This window comes from Oncorhynchus masou, chromosome 32 (assembly GCF_036934945.1).
Source record: "Oncorhynchus masou masou isolate Uvic2021 chromosome 32, UVic_Omas_1.1, whole genome shotgun sequence".
NCBI lineage: Eukaryota > Metazoa > Chordata > Actinopteri > Salmoniformes > Salmonidae > Oncorhynchus > Oncorhynchus masou.
This window is the reverse complement of record NC_088243.1, coordinates 70250043-70276041: the sequence shown is the minus strand read 5'-3', so window position 1 is coordinate 70276041 and position 25999 is coordinate 70250043. Positions and strand designations below refer to the sequence as shown.

At 42.5% G+C, this 25999-nt stretch overlaps 4 protein-coding genes and 1 non-coding gene across 15 annotated transcripts in view; 1 reads left to right on the top strand and 4 right to left on the bottom strand.

The window, feature by feature from the left end:
* LOC135526548 (ETS-related transcription factor Elf-1-like) overlaps positions 1 to 2635 on the bottom strand; it is a 91980-nt gene extending 89345 nt beyond the window's left edge. For both annotated transcript variants that reach the window (XM_064955026.1, XM_064955025.1), the window contains exon 1: positions 2325 to 2635. The gene's annotated coding sequence lies outside the window, so the exon portion shown is untranslated. The remainder of the gene's footprint in view (positions 1 to 2324) is intronic.
* A 653-nt stretch (positions 2636 to 3288) lies between these two features.
* Positions 3289 to 3360, bottom strand: trnae-uuc (transfer RNA glutamic acid (anticodon UUC)). Its single transcript has one exon. It is a non-coding gene; the product is annotated as a tRNA-Glu (tRNA).
* Positions 3361 to 7113: 3753 nt separating this feature from the next.
* On the top strand, positions 7114 to 13853 carry LOC135526547 (ubiquitin-conjugating enzyme E2 A). 3 transcript variants are annotated; one of them, XM_064955021.1, is made up of 7 exons: positions 7114 to 7485; positions 7574 to 7631; positions 7957 to 8037; positions 8265 to 8290; positions 12355 to 12444; positions 12579 to 12667; positions 12845 to 13853. In XM_064955021.1, the coding sequence occupies exons 2-7, from the start codon at positions 7588 to 7590 to the stop codon at positions 12971 to 12973; spliced, it is 459 nt and encodes a 152-aa protein (XP_064811093.1). In that variant the 5' UTR covers positions 7114 to 7485; positions 7574 to 7587; the 3' UTR covers positions 12974 to 13853. The 3 variants fall into 3 exon arrangements, with proteins under 3 accessions (XP_064811093.1, XP_064811094.1, XP_064811092.1); XM_064955022.1 differs by lacking the exon at positions 7574 to 7631 and having other exon boundaries at positions 7115 to 7485; XM_064955020.1 differs by having other exon boundaries at positions 7116 to 7631.
* A 174-nt stretch (positions 13854 to 14027) lies between these two features.
* Positions 14028 to 19353, bottom strand: LOC135526546 (NF-kappa-B-repressing factor-like). Of its 2 annotated transcripts, XM_064955018.1 has the most exons (3): positions 18704 to 19353; positions 17083 to 17207; positions 14028 to 16941 (listed from the first exon to the last, which is right to left on the bottom strand). In XM_064955018.1, the coding sequence occupies exons 2-3, from the start codon at positions 17171 to 17173 to the stop codon at positions 14711 to 14713; spliced, it is 2322 nt and encodes a 773-aa protein (XP_064811090.1). In that variant the 5' UTR covers positions 17174 to 17207; positions 18704 to 19353; the 3' UTR covers positions 14028 to 14710. The 2 variants fall into 2 exon arrangements, with proteins under 2 accessions (XP_064811090.1, XP_064811091.1); XM_064955019.1 differs by lacking the exon at positions 18704 to 19353 and having other exon boundaries at positions 17079 to 17156.
* A 397-nt stretch (positions 19354 to 19750) lies between these two features.
* The window catches only part of LOC135526545 (septin-6-like), a 35778-nt gene continuing 29529 nt past the window's right edge, over positions 19751 to 25999 (bottom strand). For 5 of the 7 annotated variants that reach the window (XR_010453298.1, XR_010453299.1, XR_010453300.1 and 2 more), the window contains one exon: positions 24399 to 25986. Coding sequence is in view for 2 of the 7 variants with exons in the window: in XM_064955016.1 (XP_064811088.1) it covers positions 25983 to 25986 (4 nt within the window). In the remaining 5 variants the exon portion in view is untranslated. Of the gene's footprint in view, positions 21124 to 24398; positions 25987 to 25999 lie in introns of those variants that run through there. The other 2 variants (XM_064955017.1, XM_064955013.1) reach the window with 1 other exon arrangement.

Here is a 25999-nt window from a genome sequence, read left to right as displayed (position 1 = left end):
GTGAGTCACTTCACATTTTGGTCAACTTACATACTTGTTTACATAGACAGAGAAACATATAAACATTGCCACCTTGTGGTTACTTGAGAGGTGTCAAATGACACTAATTTACCTTAGAGAGACTGATCACTGGACTTGATTGGAAAGAAGATATCAAACCAGGCATCTCAAGAGACATTACAAGGGCATCTAATCTAAAGCTTTTTCAGAAGATGCGATAGAGCATATGTTTCCCACATCATCTGACTTGAACACTGACCAAAAAGGATATGACAAACACAAGAGTCATTTCATTCACTCACCTGTCTCTGTCAAGACCACTATGTAAGGTATCTGTCCTTTGTGAGGCTATAGTGGTGCTTCAGACACAGCATAAAAGTCTGATACAAGTGAGCTGGTAAGATCGATATCCAGGAGCCCATTAAGGCAGCTCTCTGCCGGTTAAGAAAAATCTCAAGACTGAGGCCGGGACAATGACAAGAACCCTCAATAGTTATGGAGTACAAAGGAGCACAGCTCACCCATTGTCTGGAGACATCGTCACCCAGTCACTCCTCAGCGGCTAGGGCTGCTATGCCCTGCTGATGGTGACATCACGGTCACACCATAAGTACCAGGGATACCATTTGCCCCAGCCAGGCAGTCACAGAGGCTAGTGTTCCAAGTCAGTGTGTATAAACACACTATCAACTGCAACCTGATGCCTGGCCTGTTCTCATCAGGTTAATCCAAGCACTGTCTCATGAAAGGCGAGGGAAGTTAGTCCCTCAAAGTACCGTTGTGCGGGAGAAGTCCCTTCAGCAACAAAGTTCAAAGGCAGAGAAGGCTGGGTCATTGATGCACATGACTATCAAGGCCGAGAGAGAGAGGGAAGGACGAAAGAGGGTGGGAGTGAGGCAGGCACCATGGGATTTAAAAAAAAACTATGCATGAAGTCTGTGCATGCAACATATGCTAGAGACCACTACACTGCAGACAAGCATATTTAGGAGCTCTTGTTGGAGATAATTGGTTTCAGAAGACTGAGATTTCCAATTATCTGCCAGGCCTCTGGGATAGGCTGGCTGTGTTGCAGGGAGGGGGGGGCAGTGGAGGAGAGGTGGGGTCAGAGGGACCAGCTGATATCTGTTGCTGACGGGCTGAGCTGAGAACCACAAGAACCCCACCCCCACCCCCCACCGGATAACAAGAGCACAAGTATTCCCCTGTCTCACCCCTCCCTTTCTCCAGACAACAGCAGGCACGGAAGGCCAATGAGATTTCTCAGCTTGCAATGTCCCTGAGGCCAGCATCTTAAGCGAAAAATGTAAACATCTGGCAAACATTTATATTGGCCACAGATATGTTGAGGAGCTCAAGTCATTTGAGAAAACACAGTTTAGTGGAGATCCAAGCATCACATTTTTTGGAGGGTGAAGGTTGTTTATTACATGAAAATAAGCATGAACATGTTAGATGACCCTGATGAGCAGACATGGTTCAGACAAGTGCCCCAGAAAGAGGGGGTCTTTCTCAACCTCTTGAACTGAATGACAAACTTCAAGATAGAGTAGTGGAACATTGTTAATGGTACCGCATGCCATTTCTAATAATCAGAGGAAATTAGAAGCACTGGTGCAATGACAGACTATTATCCAATAGTAAATTCAGAGTCTGAAGAGCTATTGGTTATGCTTATTAATGTGATGTCTAATACTTCGGATCCACAATCCATTTCTTTCAGGGCTGTATAATTGATCCCTCACACTCACATGAAGCACAAATGGCCACTGGACCCAGGAGACACTGGAGACAGGCTAGCTCTGTCAGCAGCACACAACAGCTTCACACATTTACCACACAGCACCCCTGTCACAAGGCAAGCATGGTAGTGGCACAATGACACAGCTTCTCCGTAAGAGGAGGGTTAATAAAGCAAAACAGTAGGTCATTCAGACTGGAGGCTTTTCACATCAAATGTGGGGTCAGTGGCAGAACATTGGTTTAATAGAAATCTTGAATTTGAGAAATTAAAGTAGTCCATATCTGTAGTAGCCTAGGTGAATATACAGTATAAACTTCTTATTTACTTTGTTGTGGATGTACATAAATAAATACCTTATGTATGCTATATGAAAATGAATTAAATAAATATAACACGTTCCTAAATAACTCTCATAAACTTATTGAAAGGGAGGGTTCTAGAAAATAAGAGACTGCTTGGGAGGGACTGCTTGGGAGGTGGTAACACAACTGTTAGATTAATACACATTCCAGACTAATAGTCAAGACAGCATTAAAAAAACAGAAGTACATCATTAGCTATTCGAGTAGCGAAGACTCACCTTTAGTCCTTATGTTATAGCCGAGCGTCAGACATTTAAAATTCCAATGTCTTACGCCTCATGAATGATGGCTTCATCAACATCGGACAGTAGCCAAATATCGTCAGTAGGCACTTATCAACATCTTGGTAATAATCCCCCAAAAAGATGTAATTCTTCAAATGTGAGATGAAAGCTCGACATCATCGGTACAGCACAACGACTGAGGCAACTCCAGTTTCACTACTTTCTCGTGCTTGACGAAAGGTTACACCGTTTTTTTCTTGTTTTTTTTTCTTACGGAAAGCTGATGCGTGGGGAATTCCTACCAGTCACATTTTCCCTAACCTGACGTAACAGGCGTAAAAGAAACCATAAAACATGATTGTCTAGCATTAAAAAACTATGGAGAAACAGGACGTTATGAAAAAATAATGTCATGTTGGTTACTCTTATTGAGAAGACTAAAAATTTACCGGTATAGACTAGAATAAACTAGGCCTATCTGAATTTCAACTGAACTGAAAATGATATAGACACTTCGTTTTTATAATTTGAATTATTCTCTATAGCAGATTGTGTTACCACCAACTAGATTTACAATCGCGAACATTATGGAATTCCATGCCTATTAAAAAAAACATTAAATATAGAACGCCTAGCATGTGGCTCAGATTGATACATTGAAACAGATAAATGCACACTGTCCCTTAGAATATCAAAATACCAGTACATTTTGACTCACGCCCACTTCAGAGGGATCGCATTTTCGGTACATTTCCTACTTCGGGAATGTACTTAATCTTGTAAAAAGATGGTGTTGTCCAGTTGAACAATACACATTCCAGACTTCAGATATTGTTGCAGAGTGTTTAGCATATAATTGATACACACACTGGTCCTGCTCTCTGTGAGCAGTTTTACAATTTATTGTGAAACAAATACATGTTCCTTTTCATGAACGAGACCAGATTAAAATAATTAATTCCCATACCGGGAGTCGAACCCGGGCCGCCTGGGTGAAAACCAGGAATCCTAACCGCTAGACCATATGGGAATAGATACGTCATACGGGCAACCGTATAGATTTATAGTAATACTTGTGAATACGTCAGTTATAATCAGCTGACTCTCCTAAACTGGCCTACATAGCCCCTTAGGGTCATTGTTTAAAGAGTTCTACCCTTATAATGTTCTAGATTATTACAGATAGGTAGCCTGTAGGTAACCTTGTTTTAAAAAAGTCTGAATTTAACACATCTCGACAGTTCTGCTATCCATGTCAATTCAACCCCACCTAGTGTCGACTTCATGTAACTTGTGCCATGTACTAAAACACAGTAGCTATAAACAGAGAGGAAAAGGCGAAGCAAGAGGGAACCCAACATCTGTTTTCTCCTGCAGGTTGCTTTTTTTTCGATCACCAAACGAGTTGTTGTTGTATGGAGGTCAATGAGTGTCGAATTTAAGTAACTATAAGTAGGACACGTAACATCCCGGCAACGTTGAGAAAAAACACTTTATATGGTCTCCCGAGTAGCGCAGCGGTCTAAGTAAATGTTTTTGTTTGGTTGTCTTTTGGAAATTGTAGAAATAAAACATTTTCCTTATTCAGACGTTACAGCTAGGCAGGCTAACATTAGTTAGATAATTAATTTGCTAGCTATCATACAGTAGGCATATATTAATAAATATATTTTTAATATATGTAGACATGCAATCATAATTGACTGTAGTGCATATGAAGCACCCACAAGTTACCGGTGGCTGAAAACACAATCATCGCATGATGAAGGAGTGACGAATTTCCAGCCAAGGGTGGTCCATTTTAAAAATCATTCCCTTCCTCCAGGATGTCCCGGGCAGGCACCCACACCCACCCACCCACCCATCAGGGCTGGAGCTCTCCCAGTTTTTTTTATTTTATCTTTATTTAAATAGGCAAGTAAGTTAAGAACAAATTCAGGTACTGCAGGGTTTCTTGGACCCGACGAGCCTCCAACAGACGCCGGACCGTGTAGGCTGGGGGACCATCAACAAGTCGAGCAGGCGGAGGTGCAGTTGTGGGGGGAGAGAAGGGTTTGGTCCTTACCAGCTTGAAATGGGAGACATGGAAGGATAGACAGACCCTCATAGACCTGGGAAGCTGGAGACGATAGGGTTGATGCGACTCAGGATCTTGAATGGTCCTATGTAGCGTGGAGCGAGCTTCCGTGAGTCCACCTGTAAGGGAAGATCACGGGTGGACAGCCACACCCGTTGCCCCGGTCAGAGTAGCCCGAAAAGGCCTTTGGTGACGGTTTGCCTTGGTCTCAGGCAGAGGAGTGGAGCAAGGAGGATCGCGCTATCAGCTAATGAACGCCTCGGCTGATGGCACCCCCGCTTCGGCCTATTTATTCAGGAAATAGGGAGGCGGGGTCGAACCAGAACTGACACTTGAGCGGCGAACAGTCCAGTGGACGAGTTCGGCAGTGTGTTGTGAGCATACTCTGCCCAGACGAGGAACTTGCTCCAGTTTCTGGCCTGGGATGGAGACAAAACAGAGGAGAAACTCCTCCAACTCCTGGTTGGCCCACTCCGTTTGCCCATTCGACTGGGTGGAACCCCAAGGAGAGACTCAACCGACAAGGCTTTCCAATATCGTGCGACGAACTGGGGCCCACAATCCTAGACAATGTATTGGGGAAGTCTGTATAGTCGAAAGACATGGGTAATCATGAGATCAGCGGTCTCCTTCGCTGAGGGCAACTTGGGTAAGGCGATGAAATGGGCTGCCTTGTAAAACCGATTGTTGACCAGCAGTATAGTGGTAAGACCTTGGGATGTGGGTAACCCTGTGATAAAGTTTACAGACAGGTGGGACCAGGGCTGGCTGAGGATGGGCAGGGGTTGGAGCAACCCAGCCAGTCACAGTCGTGAGGACTTGCTTTGGGCACAGGTGGAGCAGGCCTTAACAAAGGATCTCACATCTTTAATCATGTTGGGCCACCAGAATTTCCTCCTCAGGAACTCCAGTGTCCGATTAACCTCTGGATACCCAGTTAATTTAGAGGAGTGTAGTACTCAGGAACGGGCTGATCGCGGAACATAATGTCTGTTAGTGGGACCCCTGCCGGGGTCAGGTATCACTGGGGCCACAATGCGGGAGCTGGGGATGATGGGCTTGGAGTCCCTCTGTCACGACCGTCGTCAGGGTGGAAATGACCGGACCAAGGTGCAGCATGGTGAGCGTACATTTCTTTTTATTATAAAAATATCGCCAACAAAACAAAGAATAAGGAAACGACCGTGAAGCTTACTTCGTCTATACAGGCCACTAACAAAGACAACTAGCCACAACTAAGGTGGAAAAACAGTCTGCCTAAGTATGATTCCCAATCAGAGACAACGATAGACAGCTGTCCCTGATTGAGAACCATACCCGGCCAAAACATCGAAACACAAAACATAGAATGCCCACCCCCACATCACACCCTGACCTAACCAAATAGAGAAATAAAACGGCTCTCTAAGGTCAGGGCGTGACACCCTCTCCTTGTTAGAGACATCATGTTGGCAGGACAGGGTGTCTGCTTTCTGATTCTTGGATCTCGACCGATAGGCTAGTGTGAAGTTGAACCTATTAAAGAACACAGCCCACCTAGCCTGGCGAGCGTTCAACTTCTTGGCTTCTTGAATGGAGACCAAATTCTTATGGTTTGTCCATTTCATGAAAAGGATTAGGTGCTCTCTCCAACCAGTGTCTCCACCCCCCAAGGGCCCACTTAACTGCCAAGAGCTCCAGGTTGCCTACATTGTATTTGCGTTCCGTTGGCGAGAACCGCTTGGAGAGAAAAGCACATGGGTGCAGTTTCTTGTCCCCCTCGTTCCGCTGTGAAAGGACCACCCCTGCTCCGGTTTCTGAGGCGTCAACCTCTACCACGAAGGGATGGGTAGGATCAGGATGGACTCTCACCTTTATGGGGTCCATTTAGATGCCAGCGGTAGAGATAATGTGGCCCAGGAAAGAAACTTTGGATACATGGAACTCACTTCTCTATCTTGATGTATAGTTGACTCTGCAGGAGGCGTCTCAGGACTGGGGCGGGCGTGCAGGATGTGTTCTGGAAGAGTCTTGGAGAAGATCAGCATGTCGTAAACAAAAACAAACCCATTCAACATATCCTTAATCGTGTCATTGACCAATGCTTGGAAGTCTGCCAGTGAGTTCGATAATCCAAAGGACATAACTAAATACTCATCATGGCCACTTGGTGTGTTTAAGGCAGTCTTCCATTCATCTCCTTCCTCGATTCTCACCAGATTGTAAGCGTTGTGGATGTCCAGTTTGATGAAGAATTGGGCCCCAAGGGCCAATTCCAAGGTGGCAGATATCAGGGATAATTATTATTATTTATTTTTATAACATTTAACTAAGTAAGACAGTTAAGAACAAATTATTATTTTCAATGACGGCCTACAACTGCAAAACCCAGGAAACACTGGGCCAATCGTGCACCTCACTATGGGACTCCCAATCAAGACCGGTTGTGGTGACGCCTTTAGCACTGATATGCAGTGCCTTAGACCACTGCGCCACTCGGGAGCCCACTCTTAATCATAATCCTGTTCAGCCCTCTGTAATCATGCATGGACGCAGACCTCCATCCTTCTTTCCCATGAAGAAGAAGCCTGCACCAGCTGGGGATGTAGAGGAGTGAATGAAACATGCCTCCAGTGACTCCCAGTTGTAATTGTACATGACTGCTGTTTCAGGAAGTACAGACGGCCCCAGGAGGGGTGGAGCCAGGAAGGAGTTCTATGGCACAGTCATATGGATGATGAGGAGGGAGGGTGGAGGATTGCCTCTTTACTGAAGGCCTCCCGGACGTTGAAGTACTCGGGAGGGAGAGCGGAAAAGTTTTGGTCTTCAATTTATCCGCGGGCCCGGAGTCCACGAAGGCTTGAATGTGGTGCTGACGGTTGTCCGGTTGTAATGTCGGTAAGCCGTGAATTACCTCCCACACCAGTACAGTAGGTGGCGGTGTATGCACCTAAAAGTTGGATCCGATCCGCCATACAAATCTTGAAGAAGAAGAAGAAACAAATCAAGAAAAAAAAGAACCATACCAATACTCACCCATCTTTTCCTTGTGAGTGGTAACGTTAGTAGTGGCTCGCCCAGCCAGCTCCTGTCTGAGGGGTAAGAAAGACTCGTGGGAAATATAATCATTACTGTGAAAATCGTTTGTTTCAAAACGTGGACTTGCAACCATATGCGTACGTTTTAGTTCAACTGAATAAGATGTCAACTCCAGCAAGACGACGTTTAATGAGAGATTTTAAGCGGTATGTGTGAGGAGCAGCTTGCTAGCTAGCTTGGATGTCTAGGTGAAGCGTTTGTCTGACTTGCTAGCTAGCTGAATTGTTTGTTTTTTTTGCGAAATGTTATCAAACATCTATTAACAGTTACTGGATAGCATAAGTTACTAGCTACTTGATAAATAAGTCACTAACACATGGATTGTTAACGTAAAGAACATTACAGCTGAATATTTGGAAGTTGTAGTTAACTGGCCTGGCTACTACTGCTAACGTTAGCCTATTTTAATTAGCTAGCTTGTGAACTACTAACGTTTACTAATTAAGCATCGAAAATAATATTATTTCTCAGGCTTCAAGAGGACCCTCCTGCAGGAGTTAGTGGAGCCCCGTCGGAAAACAATATCATGGTATGGAATGCCGTAATTTTTGGGTAAGCGACTGGACTATAAAAGTAGTAGCTAACGTTAGATAGCTAGAAATAGATGATTAACGTTACCCGCAAAACCAATGACATGTCGTAACATGTATCCAAAGTAGGGTATTATGAATTATCTGTTAATTTTCAAGAAATTAACATTGAACCTCTTGTCCCTAGCATATTAAAGTTATCAAACTAACATTAGTTATCTAAAGTGAACTGTTTTCTCTCTTCCCCAGCCCAGAGGGAACACCTTTTGAAGATGGTAAATAGCTCGCTAGCTCTGTGTTTCCTTTTTTTTTGTAGCTAGTACATTCTTGTGCATGTGTTTGACAATTCAAACGGAAGTGATCAGTACCATGATATGGACTATTTAATTGCATGGGAGACATGTTAGTTGGAACAGTACGTAGACTAGCAGTACTAGTACTACTGCCGTATGTACATAGCCAGCCATTGAACACTGGTCACTTTAATGTTTACATACTGTTTTACCCACTTTGTGTATACTCTGTATTCTAGGCATGGCTCATGATCATCCTATATAACTACTGCTTTACACACCTTTTCTATTCATATACTGTCCATACTGGCTGTACACACCATTCACATGTATTTATATTCCGAACTCTAGTCTGGAAGCTCATTTCCTGCATTTAATCAATTTTGCCTTTTGCTGTATTTAAATACTGTATTCTTGACAGTTTATACTAATATTTCTACTACTGTACATTGCATTTTAGTTACTGTTTATACACATCACATTTATTTATATACTGGATGCTTGACATGGCTCACTGTAATATATCTACTGCTGTGTGTGCCATTTTTAATATATTTTGTTTAAATTCACCCAGTGTACATGTATAGATTACAGTTGGATTACTTTTACAGTATTAATTGGATTTGTTCTGACAGTACAGCATGGCACCGAGTTCTTAGGAAACTATTCAGTATATATTTTTTTATGTATTATTTCTTACATTGTTACCCCAGGAAATCTTAAGTTTTATTACATACAGCCGGGAAGCACTTGGATATAAGAGCAACATCAATTTACCAACATTACGACCAAGAATAGGACTTTCACGACACAGATCCTCTGTTCGGACCACCAGCCAGGACAATGGTGCTAATTCCAGTAGGCGATCCAAAACAACGACGTCGCAGATGAAGCGGCCACCTGGCCAGGCTTCGCAGACGTGCACACCGCTCTCGAGTATAGTACTCGCCAATGTCCGGTCACTTGACAACAAGGTAGATGAAATTCGAGCAACGGTTGCCTTCCAGAGAGACATCAGACTGTAACATTCTCTGTTTCATGGAAACATGGCTCTGTCTTGATATGTTGTCAGAATCAGTTCAGCCATTGGGCTTCTCCATGCATCATGCCGACAGATATAAACACTTCTCTGGGAAAAGGAAGGGCGGGGTGTATGCTTTATGATTAAAAACTCATGGTGTAATCACAACAACATACAGGAACTCAAGTCCTTCTGCTCACCCGATCTAGAATTCCTTCCAATCAAGTGCTGGCCATTTTACCTACCAAGAGAATTCTCGTCAGTTATAGTCACATCTGTGTACATCAAGGAACTTCACTATATGGAAACTGGAAACCATACATCCTGAGGCTGCATTTATTGTAGCTGGGGATTTTAACAAAGCAAATTTAAGAACAAGGCTACCTAAATATATCAGCATATTGATTGCGCAAAGCGCATGCGCAATACCCTTGACCACTGCTACTCTAACTTCCGTGATGCATACAAAGCCCTCCCCCACCCTTCCGGCGGCAAATCCGACAATGACGTCATCTTGCTCCTTCTGTCTTATAGGCAGAAACTCAAACCAGATGTACCAGTGACGAGAACCATTCAATGCTGGTCCGACCAATCGGAAGCCACACTTCAAGATTGTTTTGATCATGCGGACAGAAATGTTCCACCGCATTTAACCATGGAAAGAGGTCTGGGAATATGTCTGAATATAAACAGTGTAGCTATTCCCTCCGCGAGGCAATCAAACAAGCGAAATGCCAGTACAGGGACAAGGTGGAGTCGCAATTCAACGGCTCAGACACAAGACGTATGTAGCAGGTTCTACAGGAAATCGCGGACTAAAAGAAATCTAGCCACGTAACTGACACCGACGTCACGCTTCCAGACAAACTAAACACCTTCTTTGCCTGCTTTGAGGATAATACAGTGCCACCATCGCGGCCCGCTAACAAGGACAGCACACCCCAGTCTTCTTCTCTGTGGCTAACGTGAGAAAAACATTTAAACGTGTTAACCCTCGCAAGGCTGCTGGCCCAGACGGCATCCTCAAAGCATGTGCAGACCAGCTGGCTGGTGTGTTTACGGACATATTCAATCGCTCCCTATCCCAGTCTGTTGTCCCCACATGCTTCAAGATGGCTACCATTGTTCTTGTACCCAAGAAGGCAAAGAACTAAACTAAATGACTACAGCCCCGTCGCACTCACCTCTGTCATCATGAAGCGCTTTGAGAGACGAGTCACAACAGGGTCTCAACCCCGCCCTGTGCAATTGGGTCCTGGACTTTCTGAACGGCCGCCCCCAGGTGGTGAAGGGTAGGAAACAACATCTTCGCTGACCCTCAACACTGGGGCCCCACAAGGGTGTGTACTCAGCCCCCTTCTGTACTCCCTGGCCATGCACGCCTCCAACTCAATCATTAAGTTTGCTGACTACACAACAGTAGTGGGCTTGATGACCACCGACGACGAGACAGCCTATATAGAGGTGAGGGCCCTCGGAGTGTGGTGTCAGGAAAACCACCTCACTCAACGTCAACAAAACAAAGGCAATGATCGTGGACTTCTGCAAATGGAGCACCCCCCCTATCCACATCGAAGGGACAGCAGTGTAGAAGGTGGAAAGATTTCAGTTCCTTAGCGTGCACATCACCGACAAACTGAAATGGTCCACTCACACAGTGTCGTGAAGAAGGTGCAATAGCACCTCTTCAACCTCAAGACAAATTTCTTCAGCCTCCTGTCACGCAAAACCCTCACAAACTGTTACAGATGTAAAATTGAGAGCATCTGGTCGGGCGGTATTACAGCCGGGTACTGCACCACCCTCAACCGCAAGGCTTTCCAGAGGGTGGTGTGGTCTGCACAATGCAGCACCGGGGGCAAATTACCTGCCTTCCATGACACCTATAGCACCCGATGTCACAGGAAGTCCAAAAAGATCAAAGACATCAACCACCCGAGCCACTGCCTGTTCACACTGCTACCATCCAGAAGGCGAGGTCAGTACAGGAGCATCAAAGCTGGGACCAAGAGCCTGAAGAACAGCTTCTGTCTCAAGGCCATCAGACTGCTAAACGGCAATCACTAACTCAAGAGGCTGCTGCCAACATTGAGACCCAAACAGTAGTCACTTTATACAATGCAGTCTAAATAATGCCACTTTAATAATGTTTACATATATACATACAATGTATTTTTTTTCCATCTATTTCACCTTGCTTATGCCGCTCGGCCATGGTTCATCCATTTACTTACATGTACATTTAACATTCTCCCCTTTAGATTTGTGTGTATTAGGTAGTTGTGGAATTGTTAGATATTACTGCACTGTCGGAACTAGAAGCACAAGCATTTTGCTACACTCCCATGAACATCTGCTAACCTTGTGTATGTGACAAATAAAATTTGATTGGATTCTTTCTAAATATTTGTTTTAATTATTTGTGTACTTGTTTGACATTGTACTGCATTGTTAGGAGCTAGTAACATAAGCATTTTGCTGTACCCACTATAACTGCTAAACTGTGTACACAACCAATAAACCTTTTTGATTTGACATTGGAGACCAGGTGGTGTCTTATCAGAACTACTACAATAATCCAGTTGACCTGTTAAATCGCTGAGATGAGATTACTGCCTGCCAGAAAGTGAATGAATCCTGTGAAATATGGGTTAACTGTTGGTCAAAACCAGGGGATTGTATCTGTTTCACATCATCTGTCAACGAATATGCATATCAGACCCACCAGTAATCCTCCATTCTAGCAAATGTCCCTCATTGAGTTGCATTTATGTACATTTGTGCTTTAGGATGTGTATTTGTTATTTTATTGAAATGGTAACAATTTTGTGGCGAATTACAATATGCTATTTGGTTGCTCAAAACATTTTGCAGCAAGACAACTTTGAATTTGTTTTAAGCCATTCTGTTTTGGCCTGGTCCCAGATCCATTTGTGGTGATTGTCAAGCTAACCGGTTACCATTGTGTGATTGATTGTTTTAGTGGCCACTTGATAATTAATATTCTCATATCCTTTATTTTCAGGAACTTTCAAACTCACAATAGAATTCACAGAGGAATACCCTAATAAGCCTCCAACTGTGCGTTTTGTCTCCAAAATGTTTCATCCAAACGGTACTTTTTAATTTTTTTTTAGAAACATGCTTATTGCTTACACGATCATTTTATAGTGGAACAGCTGAATCTTTGTCAACAAGACAATCCACCAGTCTTTGTTATGGAGTAAATGTATGTTCTGTGTTGTACAGTCTACGCAGATGGTAGTATATGCTTGGACATTCTTCAGAACCGCTGGAGTCCAACTTATGATGTTTCTTCAATTCTAACTTCAATACAGGTATACACAGCATTAACCATGAATCTTCATGAAATACTTGAATTGTATAAAGCTCCTTTTGTGCTTACATTTTTTTCTCTCAAATAACGGTGTTTTGAAACAATTTGAATTTAAAAAATCTAGTCAAGGGTGCCAGAATACTATTGCTACTGAAGTGTCTACTATTCATCGTCTTAGTCTTTACTGGATGAGCCGAATCCCAACAGCCCAGCCAACAGCCAGGCGGCTCAGCTATATCAGGAGAACAAGCGGGAGTACGAGAAGCGGGTTTCTGCCATCGTGGAACAGAGTTGGCGTGATTGTTGACCCCCTCACAAAGTATGAACAATATCCAGCCTCAAGTCAAAAAGAGAACAGAAGAAAAATATCTCAAAGGAAATGAAATACACATGGTTTGAATATTTCTCTGCAGTATGTTTGTTTCTCTTCATGCATAATGCTCCTGGACAAAAGCACATCAAAGTAAATGTACCTTGTTATATCTAGGTTACTTACAATGTAATTTATCCCCATATTTTTTTTAATCCTGGCACATAAAGGTACTGTGGGGGGGGGGGGTTTGAGTTACTCTTGTCATTTCAGTGTTTTAAGTCTTTGGCTTGTAGTGCGATTTTGCTGTATTCAGATAATTTATGTCCAGAGAATTTTTGCTGTGGTTTGGCTGTTTTGTTTCTAGCTTTCACACGGTTGCCTTTTTGGAGCTATAGCATGATAGTATTCCAACTAAGAAACAATTTGATGAACACCTGTCATGGACTTTTTTCCAACCAATGTAAATTTCAAAACCCTACCTTTTTACATGCACAAACCATGTTCTTGTTGGGGCTTTGTTTTATGAATTGAATGATATCTCCAACAGGACTCAAGTGTTTCGGAAAGGCACATACTTGGTGCACTTTTAAATACAAGTCCTGTAACACTAGTGCAAAAGCATATTTATGAGGATGATTGACAAATTGCCTGCTCTGAGAATTTGTGGTAAACATTTTCTCATGCACAGAACTCAATGTATCATGGCAAAGGTTGTCTGTACTTAATGCTCAAATCTTATGGTTTAGATGCCCATATTACTTGGAGTTCCATTTATTTGTATCATTACGTAATTACAAATACCACATGGGAATGTTGCAGTGTCCTTAACACCATTCAAACTGTATATTGTCTTGTAAATAAAAATGATACATTCAACGTGCTTTTCTTGAGGGATGATGGAGTGACATGATTTACTAAGTTTCCAGCTGGTCTCAGATCCCTCCCTTTTCTCCACAATATTGCTGCAAACATTGGAGGGGTATGGTTCAAATTGCCACTGATATAGCAGTTAAGAAAACATTTTTGTAATAACCAGTCAACTCACATATTGAAGTCCAGACAGTAGACTTAATTTATTAATTAGCGTTATTACAGCTGTGAAAACAAGCAGACGAGTGAACTGTATTCACACAGGCTTATACATCTGACATTCCAAAGGGATCACAGCTTGCACTTTTACCATGTGACAAAGATCAAATTCAAGTCATGGAAGCAGTTTATTTGTAAATCTTCTCAACTATCTGAGGGGGGGGGCATTACAAGTATTGTGACAGGGATGTTTCAATGTCAGCACATAGTTAGATGTTTACACCTGTCATCACCTGAGGTGATGCCAACGGTATATACATTTCTAATGAAACTTTTGTGAAGGTGAAATGGCAGGCATTCTGCTGGTTAAGGCTATTTCTGTAGCCATGAAAAACATTTGCTAAAAATTGAGGATTTCTGTCAAAAGATACAACACTAATCAACCGTAACAGCACAAAGCAGTTCAAGACTAGCATATTGTGCAAATTTGAAGCTGACAGAAGACAAAATACTGGAATGACACAAGAAGCGTTGATACAATGTCAGAAAATATGCAATTGTATGAAAAGGAATGCAGAAACCACAAGTGTTTCTCCAAAAGACAAGCCTAGAAGATTGAAACATTTTACATTCAGAAACTTTTCTCAGATCAGGTGTGATTTTTTTTTGTGGTAAGTATTGTTGGAGCTATAACATATCCAGTCAGTGTGAGGCCTGAGGTTTCACCAGCTCGTAGCGTCCCACCTGCCCTTCCTGCAGGAGCTGGCCAATGAGCTGGTCTTTGTGCACTTTGCGGCTGACGATGAGAAAGCGCAGCCTGCCCTGGCCGTATGACTTACTACGCAGGCCATACTTCTGGGATATCTGATGGATCTGCTTACGTTCATCATTGTTGAGCTCAGTGGAGAAGCGCAGGTCGTCCTGGCGGTCTGAACTGGCATAGTTACGGATGATGTCCTCTATGTTCCGTTTGGTGAGCTGATTCCCAGACTTGTCCATGTCCATACCCAGTCCCTCTCTGGAGAATTGCTCTTTGACCTTGATGGGTTCAGAGATGCCCTCCCCTTCCCGGCCCAATCCGCCACCCTTCCAGCCCATCTTGCGGAGTAGCTGATTCCCGATATTGTCCTCCTTGATCTCCTGTCTCGAGGACTCTTCACCAGAGCGAGTCAGAATCTGGTGGCGAGAGAGGGCGTCAGCATTACCCTCCTTCCTGAGGTTGGATTTCACCACAGCCTGTGTTTGCCGGAGTGTGGCCAGGGCCTCCTCTGCTGCAATGTGCTTCACCGTTTTCTTGGGTCCGATGCCTGCCGCTACGTATTGACCCTCCAGGAACACCTCACACCTCCAGCGGTGGTCTGGTAGCACTGTGAACTTGTAATCGGCAGATACCTTGTTGAACTGGGCAGTGTCATTGATGATGCAGATGGCATTGTCCGAGTTCTCCAGGATGACCAGTTCGCTCAAGTGTTTCTTCCTACCACCCTGGTTACCGAAACGACCACCCGACGGGTCAGAGTGATGGTTCCCTCGAGAGAACTGCTGTGGTTGTTGTTGTTGCTGCTGCCGGGCTGCCTGGTTCATGCGTAGTTTCCTCACTGCCTCTTCAGCTGCTGTATGTTTAGACGTCTTCTTACTTCCCCTGGCCTGTGCCACCAGTGCATCCTGCAAGTACACGCTACATTGCCATGCACTGCTGTTGGGGACCACGTCGAACTTGTAGTCAATCTTCATGCGGTTGAAGGCGGCAGAGTTGTTAAGAATGCAGATGGCATCATGAGCGTTGTCAACAACGACAAAATCTGTCCAGTGCTTGCGTTTGTCAGGCTCGTATTGACCCTTGGAGCTAGGCGTAGGCTTGTCCTCTGGGTTACGCAGTGCCGGTAGAAACGCAGGGGTAGGGCAGTGCGTTTGGCAGACCACAATATCATTGACCAAGGAGTGTTTGAATTTGCGCTGCACTACACGGACCTCCACCAGTTTAAAGAAAAGCTTCATAGCCTGCTCAGAAGCACGGTCCCTGGCCCCGTTTTTGCTGCCAGAGTAGCCAGTAGCAAGGTAAACACACTGGCATCTCAGCTCACAGGCATAGCCATCAGTCGGTACTTTCCTGTTCTTGGGTAGGTCTGCTGGAGGGATATCCTTGAGGTTGACATAGACATACTCCGGATTTGTTTTACAGGCCTGGATGCTACGGCTCAGCATGAAATTGTAGTTAGGAGATTCAGCTCCACACATGAACGCAGGGTCTCTTAAAGTGACAGCTATGGCGGATGCCACACTATTGATCAGCCTTTGCTTTTCATCCAGCACGGCTTGAGATATGGGGATGGGTTGTGAAGAAGACCCAGAGACAGATGAGGGGCTGCTCCTCCCTGGGCTGCTGTAGACTCTGCTGAATGGTCTGCTGGATGTGGGTCTGTCCTGCTGCCTGAAGCCAAGGCCTTGGCGTCCTGAATCCCCCCAGCCCCCTGATCGACTGCCCCCTCCATATCCATCAAATCTAGGGGCATGAGTGTATGTGTCCGGATGCCTAGTGCTGTGGAACTCGTATCTGGCCGAGTAGTCCTGCTGCATTTTAGTCATATAATTTGAGGCGGATCCTTGGCTTCCATGACCTAAACCACTTGTACTACCTGAGGGTATGTCTCTATCTCTTTCTCTATCCCGCCAAGAGTCAGAAGAACCGTATGATGAAACTCTGTCGAACGCAGGCCTAGCTGCAGAGGAGTCTGGAGCTCGGTTGCTGCCATAAGAGGGACGGTCAGAGTCTGAGTCCCACTGTCTCACACTGTTCACCTCACTCCTACGGCGCTCCTTGTCATTCTCCTTCTCATCATTGCCAGACCTGCCACCACTAACAAAGTGCACAGGCTCAAATCGTGGTCTGGAACCAAATTTGGACACCGGCATTTTCCTCATTGGCTCTTCTCCTAACATTAAAGAACAAAACAGAGAATCAATCAATGACAAGCGTATAACAATCAATGAGTAATTTTTCATCTTCCAGTAAATTAGAAAAATACTTTAAAACAGTGGCAAGGAGTTCAATTTGATGAACCAAAATCACTCACTGCCATCTGATGAATTGGGTCGCTTCTTTGCTTCAGCACTTGGAACCAGGTCAAAGGAGGGCATTTCGCCAATGTCAATCCTTTCAGCCATGTCCAGCACCTCTCACCTCAGATCAGAGCCATACCTTTAAAAGAAAACAGAGCCATATAAAAAAGGTAAACAAGCATAATGTGTATTTCTATGCTAGCACAGTAAAACAGTTAACAGCTCTACTACCGGAAATACTCTATTAGGGAAAGAACTTTTGTTCCCACATAATTCCCACATCAAACTGAGGGCTAAAAACAAATCTGTAGGCTACATATGAACACAGGTTCATATTTGGCCATGATTCCGACAAGGTGCGCCTATGTCCTTATCCAGGTGTCAGGAAAGGCCTTGTGGACAGAGAAGACCATCCTGCACCACATGAACAACGAGAACTACTGAGGCTGCTCAATTTTTTATTTGCATTTGTTTCACAATAAATTATTTTATGGCCAATCACTGTTTCTCACTTTCGAAACGTATTGACAGTGACTTGGCTCTGTAAAGGTAATTATTGGAATGATGGCAAAAAATAACTAGTGCTAGCTAACAAGATCAGTTTACAGACTGCAACAAAGAAGATTAGCGAACGTTTCCAGGAGTGTAATCATTACCCAGACATGTTTCTATTGGACAAAGTCAAGTAGGCCCCTCCTCATTTCGTTTGAGAAACGTTTTGCAACTGAGACAGCATAATGAATACGCCCCAGCTGACAGAAAGGCCACCATCATGAGTCGCTAAGAATTAATGTTATGGCTAACGTTAGATAACTAGCTAAGAATAGGCAGACTGATGTGGATAAAAATGCTATTATTTATGGCAACATTAACTACATTTCTGATTAATTATTACTCCTTTGTGTGCACAACTTCTCAAAACCGTATTTCCTACGAAGTATAACCACATAACTTCTAAACCCAGAGGGGCAACTTCGCCGGAACGCTTGCGAAACAAACCAGGGTTTGAGAAGTGAACAATTATTCCTTAGTTAATTTTCTCAATCTAAAGACACAACCTAGATTCAAGCCAATGTCAAAAGCCAAAAACAACTTTACATTGACGGAGAGCCTATGATTTAACAGCCTGTATGTACATGCGCAGTTCTGCAAGAGACGACCGTTAGCCCCGATGACGTGTCTCTACGCATGAGCTTAACTAGCCAACGTCGCCATGACATAGCCAACAAGTGAGATCTGGGATTTCTATTGGAGAAGCAGTTTTGGCCTATCTTCATACTGTACTGTCTTTGGTATAACGTTATCGAGTTAACTAGCACGCTACGTAGCAACTAGCTAGCTAACTTTAGCATAACAGCTAGCTACGTTATCATTGACGCACACAATCAAGTCTTCGTTTGCTAATTTGAGTTGTCTACTGATTAAATGGTATAACTAACAATCTATTTTAAAGTAAACCAGATTTTAGCAGACGAAACAAGTGACGCAGTAAACGAGCAAAGATGGCTGGCTAGCTAGCTAGCTCATTGAAAAAAGATTGATGCATCATCTTGCACGGGAATGTGATATGGAGCACGAGACAGATAGCTAATTGTCGAATTGTTTTTAGCTCAAATTAATATATTAGCCACTTACCTCAATGCAAAGTAATAAGTCCGATGTTTCTTTGTGCCCTTGGTGTCAGTCTTCCACTAACATAGTTCAATGTCTAGCGAGCGGCTTCGCCTTTGGTCATCACCATAACATCCGGGGGGGTCGTCAGTAAAATCATCACAGTCACAAAGTCATAATTATGGATAAACACCAACATCGCCTATTTATTTCCTTAAAATCTGATTTTAAACCTAATCTTAACCACACTGCTAACCTTAAATTAAGATCAAAAAGCTATTTTTTGTTTTCATTCATTTTTACGATACAGACAATATTGACTTTGTAGCTGTAGTAACTAGTGACAACCCGTCAACGTCCCATAAAACCACAGATAGAACAATGAGACAGATATTTCAGCGAATGTATAAGTGTGAAGCATTCGGTTGGCGTATCCACTCACTACCACATATGGTGGTGAGAGGAAGCCCAATAGACAGTGGGAGAATATTGAGCAGATTAATTTTTGCCAACATTATGGACATTTTCTCATCGATGAAACATTTGGTTTCAATACCGTTTTCTGCTCCCAAAACTATATGATACGAACGGAGTGGACTGCGTTTTGTAGATTTTACGAAAATGTTCGTTGTTTCGGAGTGCAAGGGCGAATTGAGCTATTGCACACGCGCACTCTACAAAGCAGGCGTTCCCTAACAGAAATATGCAAATACATGCTACAACGCGCCAATAGGATATCGCTGCCTCGTACTTGGCTCTGCCTCCCTACTTGATTCCTCTGCCCACTTCCTCATTTTGTTCCCATTGAAAATGACGTGTGGTGGTCTTTCTGGGGTTAGTCATAAAAATCTTTGCTTTTACAACCCTCCATTTTCTAGTCCATCTAAAATCATGGCGTCTGGAATGTTTCCGCATGCATGCGCTCCACCTGAGAACCAGAAGGTGTCAGTCTTCCTCTTTACTTTCAAAGTGCACCAAAAATGTGGGCTTATTTCAATGTGTGAATATTTATATAACACCAATGCTTATTTGCACAACTAAGTAATTTGGCTTAACAAAACAAATGCACACTTTATTTTCATAATTTTATTGAAAAAGTACATCAATGGAATCAAACTACAATAAAATATTTCAGAATTAATTTGTGGCGTGGACAGATAATTCACTAGGAGGGGTGATTATGGCAGATGCTAGAAAAATGTATGACAATTTCTTACACCAAAATGTAACTACACAGAGAGAAGAGTCACATCCAAAGAATATATCTCATATCTCATACTTCAATACACAAAATATATCCTTATAAATTATACAAATATTTCCATCTGTACCTAGGATTCAACTCCATCTCATTGTAATATTTGGCAATATGGATGCTGAAAATTGTGGAGAAGGGTATAACAAGGAGTAATACACAAGATAAAACTGATCCAAACAATATAGAGCACCAAATGTGAAATAGTGCAAGACGGCACTGTTAGGTGAGAAAACAGCCATGGGAGCAAAAGGTCAAGATCACAGAAGTGATGAAACAAAATAGAATTAGACATGCAAAATACAGAATAGGGTGATGGTAGTTAAAGCACAATGTGTAAAGGGCATTAAATGTGACCTACATGGTATTTCAGAACGGAAAAGGTGTTTTCACTAAATAAGTGCCTGACATGAATACGTCTCTGGCTCTTCTAAGTTGCAATGAAACAACCTATGCAGTGAACATAAAGAACACTGTTTTGGATCGCAATTGTCTTTTGGTTTCTAACTGACAAAAGTATCTACTAGTCACACATGTAAGGTTAGATGTCACACATTGCTCTATCAATCACCAAATTAATGTATTTTGGTTTTATCAGTGTTTTATTGAGATCTGGGTTATGCTATTTGTATTCAAAACTAACTCCCCCTTTGAATGAGGAGCACATTAATCATATAGGCTATTTGTAATAGTATTGGTTATTTCAAACAGAATAAGCCCTTCTCAAAATGGATGTAATATATGATTGAATGTTATTACATAAAGACTTCCTTAAAATTAACTGTCAATGAAATTCAGATAGTTTTGTGAAACATAAATTAATCCAGAGCCTTGGCTCTGTTACAATTGGTATGACAAAACTATTGATTAGATGTGTTTCTCTTGAACAACCGTTTAGGATCCTACCTGAGCAAAGCTTTGTTCATTCATACACCAAGACGGAGCTGCAAAATATTAAGTGTGAAGGTCTCCCACTAGCCAAAGTGTACCTTGATTAGGTGACAAAACGTAAACTATCCAAAAATACCATGTGAAGCCCACATTAGGCCATGGTCAACAAAGCAGATGAGATAGAAGTTTAAAAAAGGTTGATGCAGAGAGAAAAGACAGGAAGAGGAAACGGGTGCTTAGTTCTCGTTGAAGCTGCAATCCCCTCTTCAGACAGGTGGGCAAGACAGATTAAAAGAAGCTAAAGAGAGGAAGAGACAAATGCAAAGTTACAAGAGAGGCCCAGGCAACAGTGCTTACCAAAAAGGCAAGGTTCAAGATAAATAAGAAACCAGGATTACTGACATTTTGGGAGGAAAGACAGAAAGTATTTGTTTTTTCCTAAGGCATGTATAGTTGCTACTGTACTTCAAATTACACAAACTACATTACAAATGTACTGTCAGTGTCGTAAAACAATTACTAATATAATACCATACTATAGCTGACGAATTCGATTTGAGCATAATACTGATTTAAAACATTTAATAAATAGCTTAATCTCTTCATCGAGACAAGTCTAATTAACTGCTCGCAGCAGATATTACGTCCTCTGAAAATCCCAAAAGGGTATTCAATGTCATTTAATAAATCAAACATGGACAATATTAATACACCTAATATGATGGAGAAACTACCAAGACGTGCACAACAACATAGTCCAGAAATGTCAATCTTACAGAAACAAAGAGCAAATGCTGATATTAGTCATCAAAGTCAGCACAGCAAAAACACACGACATGACAAAAGGCATAGCCATAGACAAGATATTAAGATTAAGCCACATAGTGAGCACATATAGTTAGAGCAGCAGTGATATACATACAGTTGAAGTCGAAAGTGTATATACACCTTAGCCAAATGCATTTAAACTCCGTTTTTCACAATTCCTGACATTTAATCCTAGTGTTTTTGGTCAGTTAGGATCACCACTTTATTTAAAGAATGTGAAATGGCAGAATAATAGTAGAGAATGATTTATTTCAGCTTTTATTTCTTTCATCACATTCCCAGTGGGTCAGAAGTGTACATACAGTCAATTAAGTATTTGGTAGCATTGCCTTTAAAAATAAATGGTTTAACTTGGGTCAAATGTTTCAGGTAGCCTTCCACAAGCTTCCCACAATAAGTTGGGTGAATTTTGGCCCATTCCCCCTAACAGAGCTGGTGTAACTGAGTCAGGTTTGTAGACCTCCTTGCTTGTACAGGTTTTTTCAGTTCTTCCCACAAATGTTCTATGGGATTGAGGTCAGGGCTTTGTGATGGCCACTCCAATACCTTGACTTTGTTGTCCTTAAGCCATTTTGCAACACATTTGGAAGTATGCTTGGGGTCATTGTCCATTTGGAAGACCCACTTTAACTTCCTGACTGATGTCTTGAGATGTTGCTTCAATATATCCACATAATTGTCCTCCCTCATGATGCCATCTGTTTTGTGAAGTACACCAGTCCCTCCTGCAGCAAAGCATCTCCACAACATAATGCTGCCAGCCCCATACGTCACGGTTGGGATGGTGTTCTTTGGCTTGCAAGCCTCCCCCTTTTTCCTCCAAACATATGGTGGTCAGTATGGCCAAACAGTTCCATTTTTGTTTCATCAGACCAGAGGACATTTTTCCAAAAAGTACGATCTTTGTCCCCATGTGCAGTTGCAAACCGTAGTCTGGCTTTTTTATGGCGGTTTTTGAGAAGTGGCTTCTTCCTTGCTGAGCAGCCTTTCAGGTTATGTCAATATAGGATTCATTTTACTGTGGATATAGATACTTTTGTACCTGTTTCCTCCAGCATTTTCACAAGGTCCTTTGCTGTTGTTCTGGGATTGATTTGCACTTTTCGCACCAAAGTACGTTCATCTCTAGGAGACAGAATGCGTCTCCTTCCTGAGCGATATGACGGCTTTGTGGTCCCATGGTGATTATACTTGCATACTATTGTTTATACAGATGAACGTGGTACTTTCAGGCATTTATTTGGAAATTGCTCTCAAGGATGAACCAGACCTGTGGAGGTCCACAAATTCTTTTCTGAGGTCTTGGCTGATTTCTTTTGATTTTCCCATTATGTCAAGCAAAGAGGCACTGAGTTTGAAGGCAGGCCTTGAAATACGTCCACAGGTACACCTCCAATTGACTCAAATTATGTCAATTAGCCTATCAGAAGCTTCTAAAGCCATGACATCATTTTCTGGAATTTTCAAAGCTGTTTAAAGGCACAGTCAACTTAGTGTATGTAAACTTCTGACCCACTGGAATTGTGATACAGTGAATTAATCTGTCTGTAAACAATTGTTGGAAAAATGAATTGTGTCATGCACAAAGTAGATGTCCTAACCGACTTGCCAAAACTATAGTTTGTTAACAAGAAATTTGCGGAGTGGTTGAAAACAAGTTTTAATGACTCCAAACTAAGTGTATGTAAACTTCCGACTTCAACTGTATAGGGGTATCTTTTAGTTAGTACATTGAGCAGATTAATGTTTTTTGAAACCAGGGTCCGCAATGCCTCTCCTCAGCCTTGGGGTACCGGCTACCCACAATGCCTGGTCCCTTAGCAAAGCTTGAGGGTGGAAGCACCTACTCAGTGCAGAGCCAGGGATTACTGCAAAGGAAAGGTAAATACATAGAGCAGTGAACAGCGGGACTGAAGCAGGGTGTGAATGACACCACACACCAAGGCACACCCTGCCAACCCAAAGAGCTGAGGACAACAGTTCCCCAGAAATGTTGAGACAAAGAGCAACTTGAGAAGGGATTGTGAGAAGTTGTAAACCATACCTACTACACCCTTGTACAAGAATGTGTAAGCGTATAAGAGACCATTTCAATATATTTAGATGGAAACAAAAGGCCCACATCTGTGGACACTCGTCAGACCAACTGTCCCACATGATTATATTGAGCAAGGACACACAGACATGTTTTTGGAGGGTGGAAATGTTTTTCTGATAAACAACACCCTGTCCTCAAGATACAGATGTGAAGGAAGTGGATTAGAAAATAAAACCCAACAATCTCATTGGCACTGACACTTATCTGCCAATTAAAGGAGTGTTCCTATCCTGTTTCTCCAGGAGGGATGGAGAATGACTGCTGGCTCAGTTTGTTCAGACAAAAGCAGTGCAGTAGTATAAGGCTGAATACTAAAATGCTCATGCAAGTCTCCCACTGAATTCAATTCAGGATTTATGTGAAATTCCAAGTTACGTGCGCATATCCCAAGTTAGGATCCAGCCCTAAGAAATCAGGTTAGCGGACAATTTTGCTCTGTAAAGCTCTGTAAGGAGAGTTGTTTTGACAATAACAATGGCGTGATATCTCAAAACCCTTGAATGAGAGTTAAATATGTAGACCAAAGCTAGTGTTTTCAACTGTAATCAGAATCTATGTGAAACCCTAATATCCTCACATGCAGAACCCACTTACATACTATGTTATTGCTCCATTAAATATTTCATACACAATAATCGTGGCCACAGTTGAAATATTTGGTGAAATTCCCTCTTTATTTCCCTTGGAGATGAAGTATTTTTTGTGTAACACTGATACAAGTGCAATACTGATCCCTACATTATTGTTATTTGGTTAAAAGGCTTCAAATATGATGTTATATGTAGAAAAAAATCTAAAAGTCACAATTGCACTGGAAATATACAAAATCACATTTGTGTAAAATGTGCAAACGTGAAAAGCTAACAAGTATGCAGATAGCGTACAGTATATGAAAAACAATGAGGAATGTGCAAAGACATGACAAGAAATCATTAATATTTGCACATGCACTAGGCTAAGATGAAATAACATCAGCAGTTGACTAACACTCACTCTCTCCGTAGCCTGAGTGCCAGTCTGTTTGTGCTGTCATGCCAACTCCCTGTAACTCATTATTCATGCCATGTTATGAGCAGGCAAAAGCACAAACAGATCTGGAACTAGGCTACTCTCTTGATAGGTGGTGGACAACATACCCTCATTCAAAACATACAATAATAGTATCTTAATTTTCAATAATTACACATTATATTGCAACACGATATCAGCGCACATCGTCATAATGTCATACTATTGGAGTGGTTGATTATACCCTGGTAGTGAGTAGAATAGTGGTGGTCTGAAACATGGACCTGAAGATGCTAATGAGTACGCACACAGACAGCTGTCTTACTATACTAGTGAGGTCTTTTGGGGGACCAACAACTGATTTCCATTCAAAATCAAATTTTCCCTAACCGCTAACCCTAACCCTTAACCTAATCTTAACCTCTAACCCTAACTCTTAACCTAATCTTAACCTCTAACCCTAATTTGAACCCAAAATCTAACCCTAAAATAGTCATATTACAAGTGAAGACCAACAAAATGTCCTCTCTTCTCTGAATGTTAGTTGGTTTACTATTCTTGAGAAGACTTCAGGTACTTACAAGTATAGTAAACACGTGTCCACACACACACACACACCACACACACCACACACACACACACACACACACACACACACACACACACACACACACACACACACACACACACACACACACACACACACACACCACACACACCACACACACACACACACACACACACACACACACACACACACACACACACACACACACACACACACACACACACACACACACACACACTCCACTGGCCTGGTCAGACCACAGCTGATATACATTTCACCTTAGCCTCCACAAACTCCTGCCTGTCACAACAGTAGTTGTGCAGTAGTTGTGCATGTAAAAGTAAAAAGCACACTCAGACATGCAGAACAGGTCAACAACAAAAACAACAAGAAAATAAATCTACTTTCCAACAGAAAGCAAACAGGCAAACAGAGGATGATGGCTCGTAACAAAAAGAACGTACAAAAACAAGCATCTTTAGCGCAAAAAGGATGTGTTTGAGTCAAGGATTCCCATTCACAGTAATGGCTGGATTCTTCCACAGTGCAGGGGCATGTGTGGGGTTTGGAATGGGGGAGGGGGGGGGGCTGGAGGGCACAGAGAACAGCATGGCACTGCCAGGGATGGGGTGAAAAATCATTCCTACAGGAATCCTTAACTGGAAATGAGAG

What these genes read in the sequence shown, in the direction of transcription:
- LOC135526546 (XM_064955018.1), bottom strand. Translation starts at nt 17,173, where the DNA reads ATGGCTGAAAGGATTGACATTGGCGAAATGCCCTCCTTTGACCTGGTT. An exon ending in ACCCAATTCATCAGATGGCA is followed by an intron (nt 16,942 to 17,082) that starts GTGAGTGATTTT and finishes CTTTAATGTTAG; the next exon opens with GAGAAGAGCCAATGAGGAAA.
- LOC135526547 (XM_064955021.1), top strand. Translation starts at nt 7,588, where the DNA reads ATGTCAACTCCAGCAAGACGACGTTTAATGAGAGATTTTAAGCG. An exon ending in TTAATGAGAGATTTTAAGCG is followed by an intron (nt 7,632 to 7,956) that starts GTATGTGTGAGG and finishes ATTATTTCTCAG; the next exon opens with GCTTCAAGAGGACCCTCCTG. An exon ending in CAATTCTAACTTCAATACAG is followed by an intron (nt 12,668 to 12,844) that starts GTATACACAGCA and finishes TCATCGTCTTAG; the next exon opens with TCTTTACTGGATGAGCCGAA.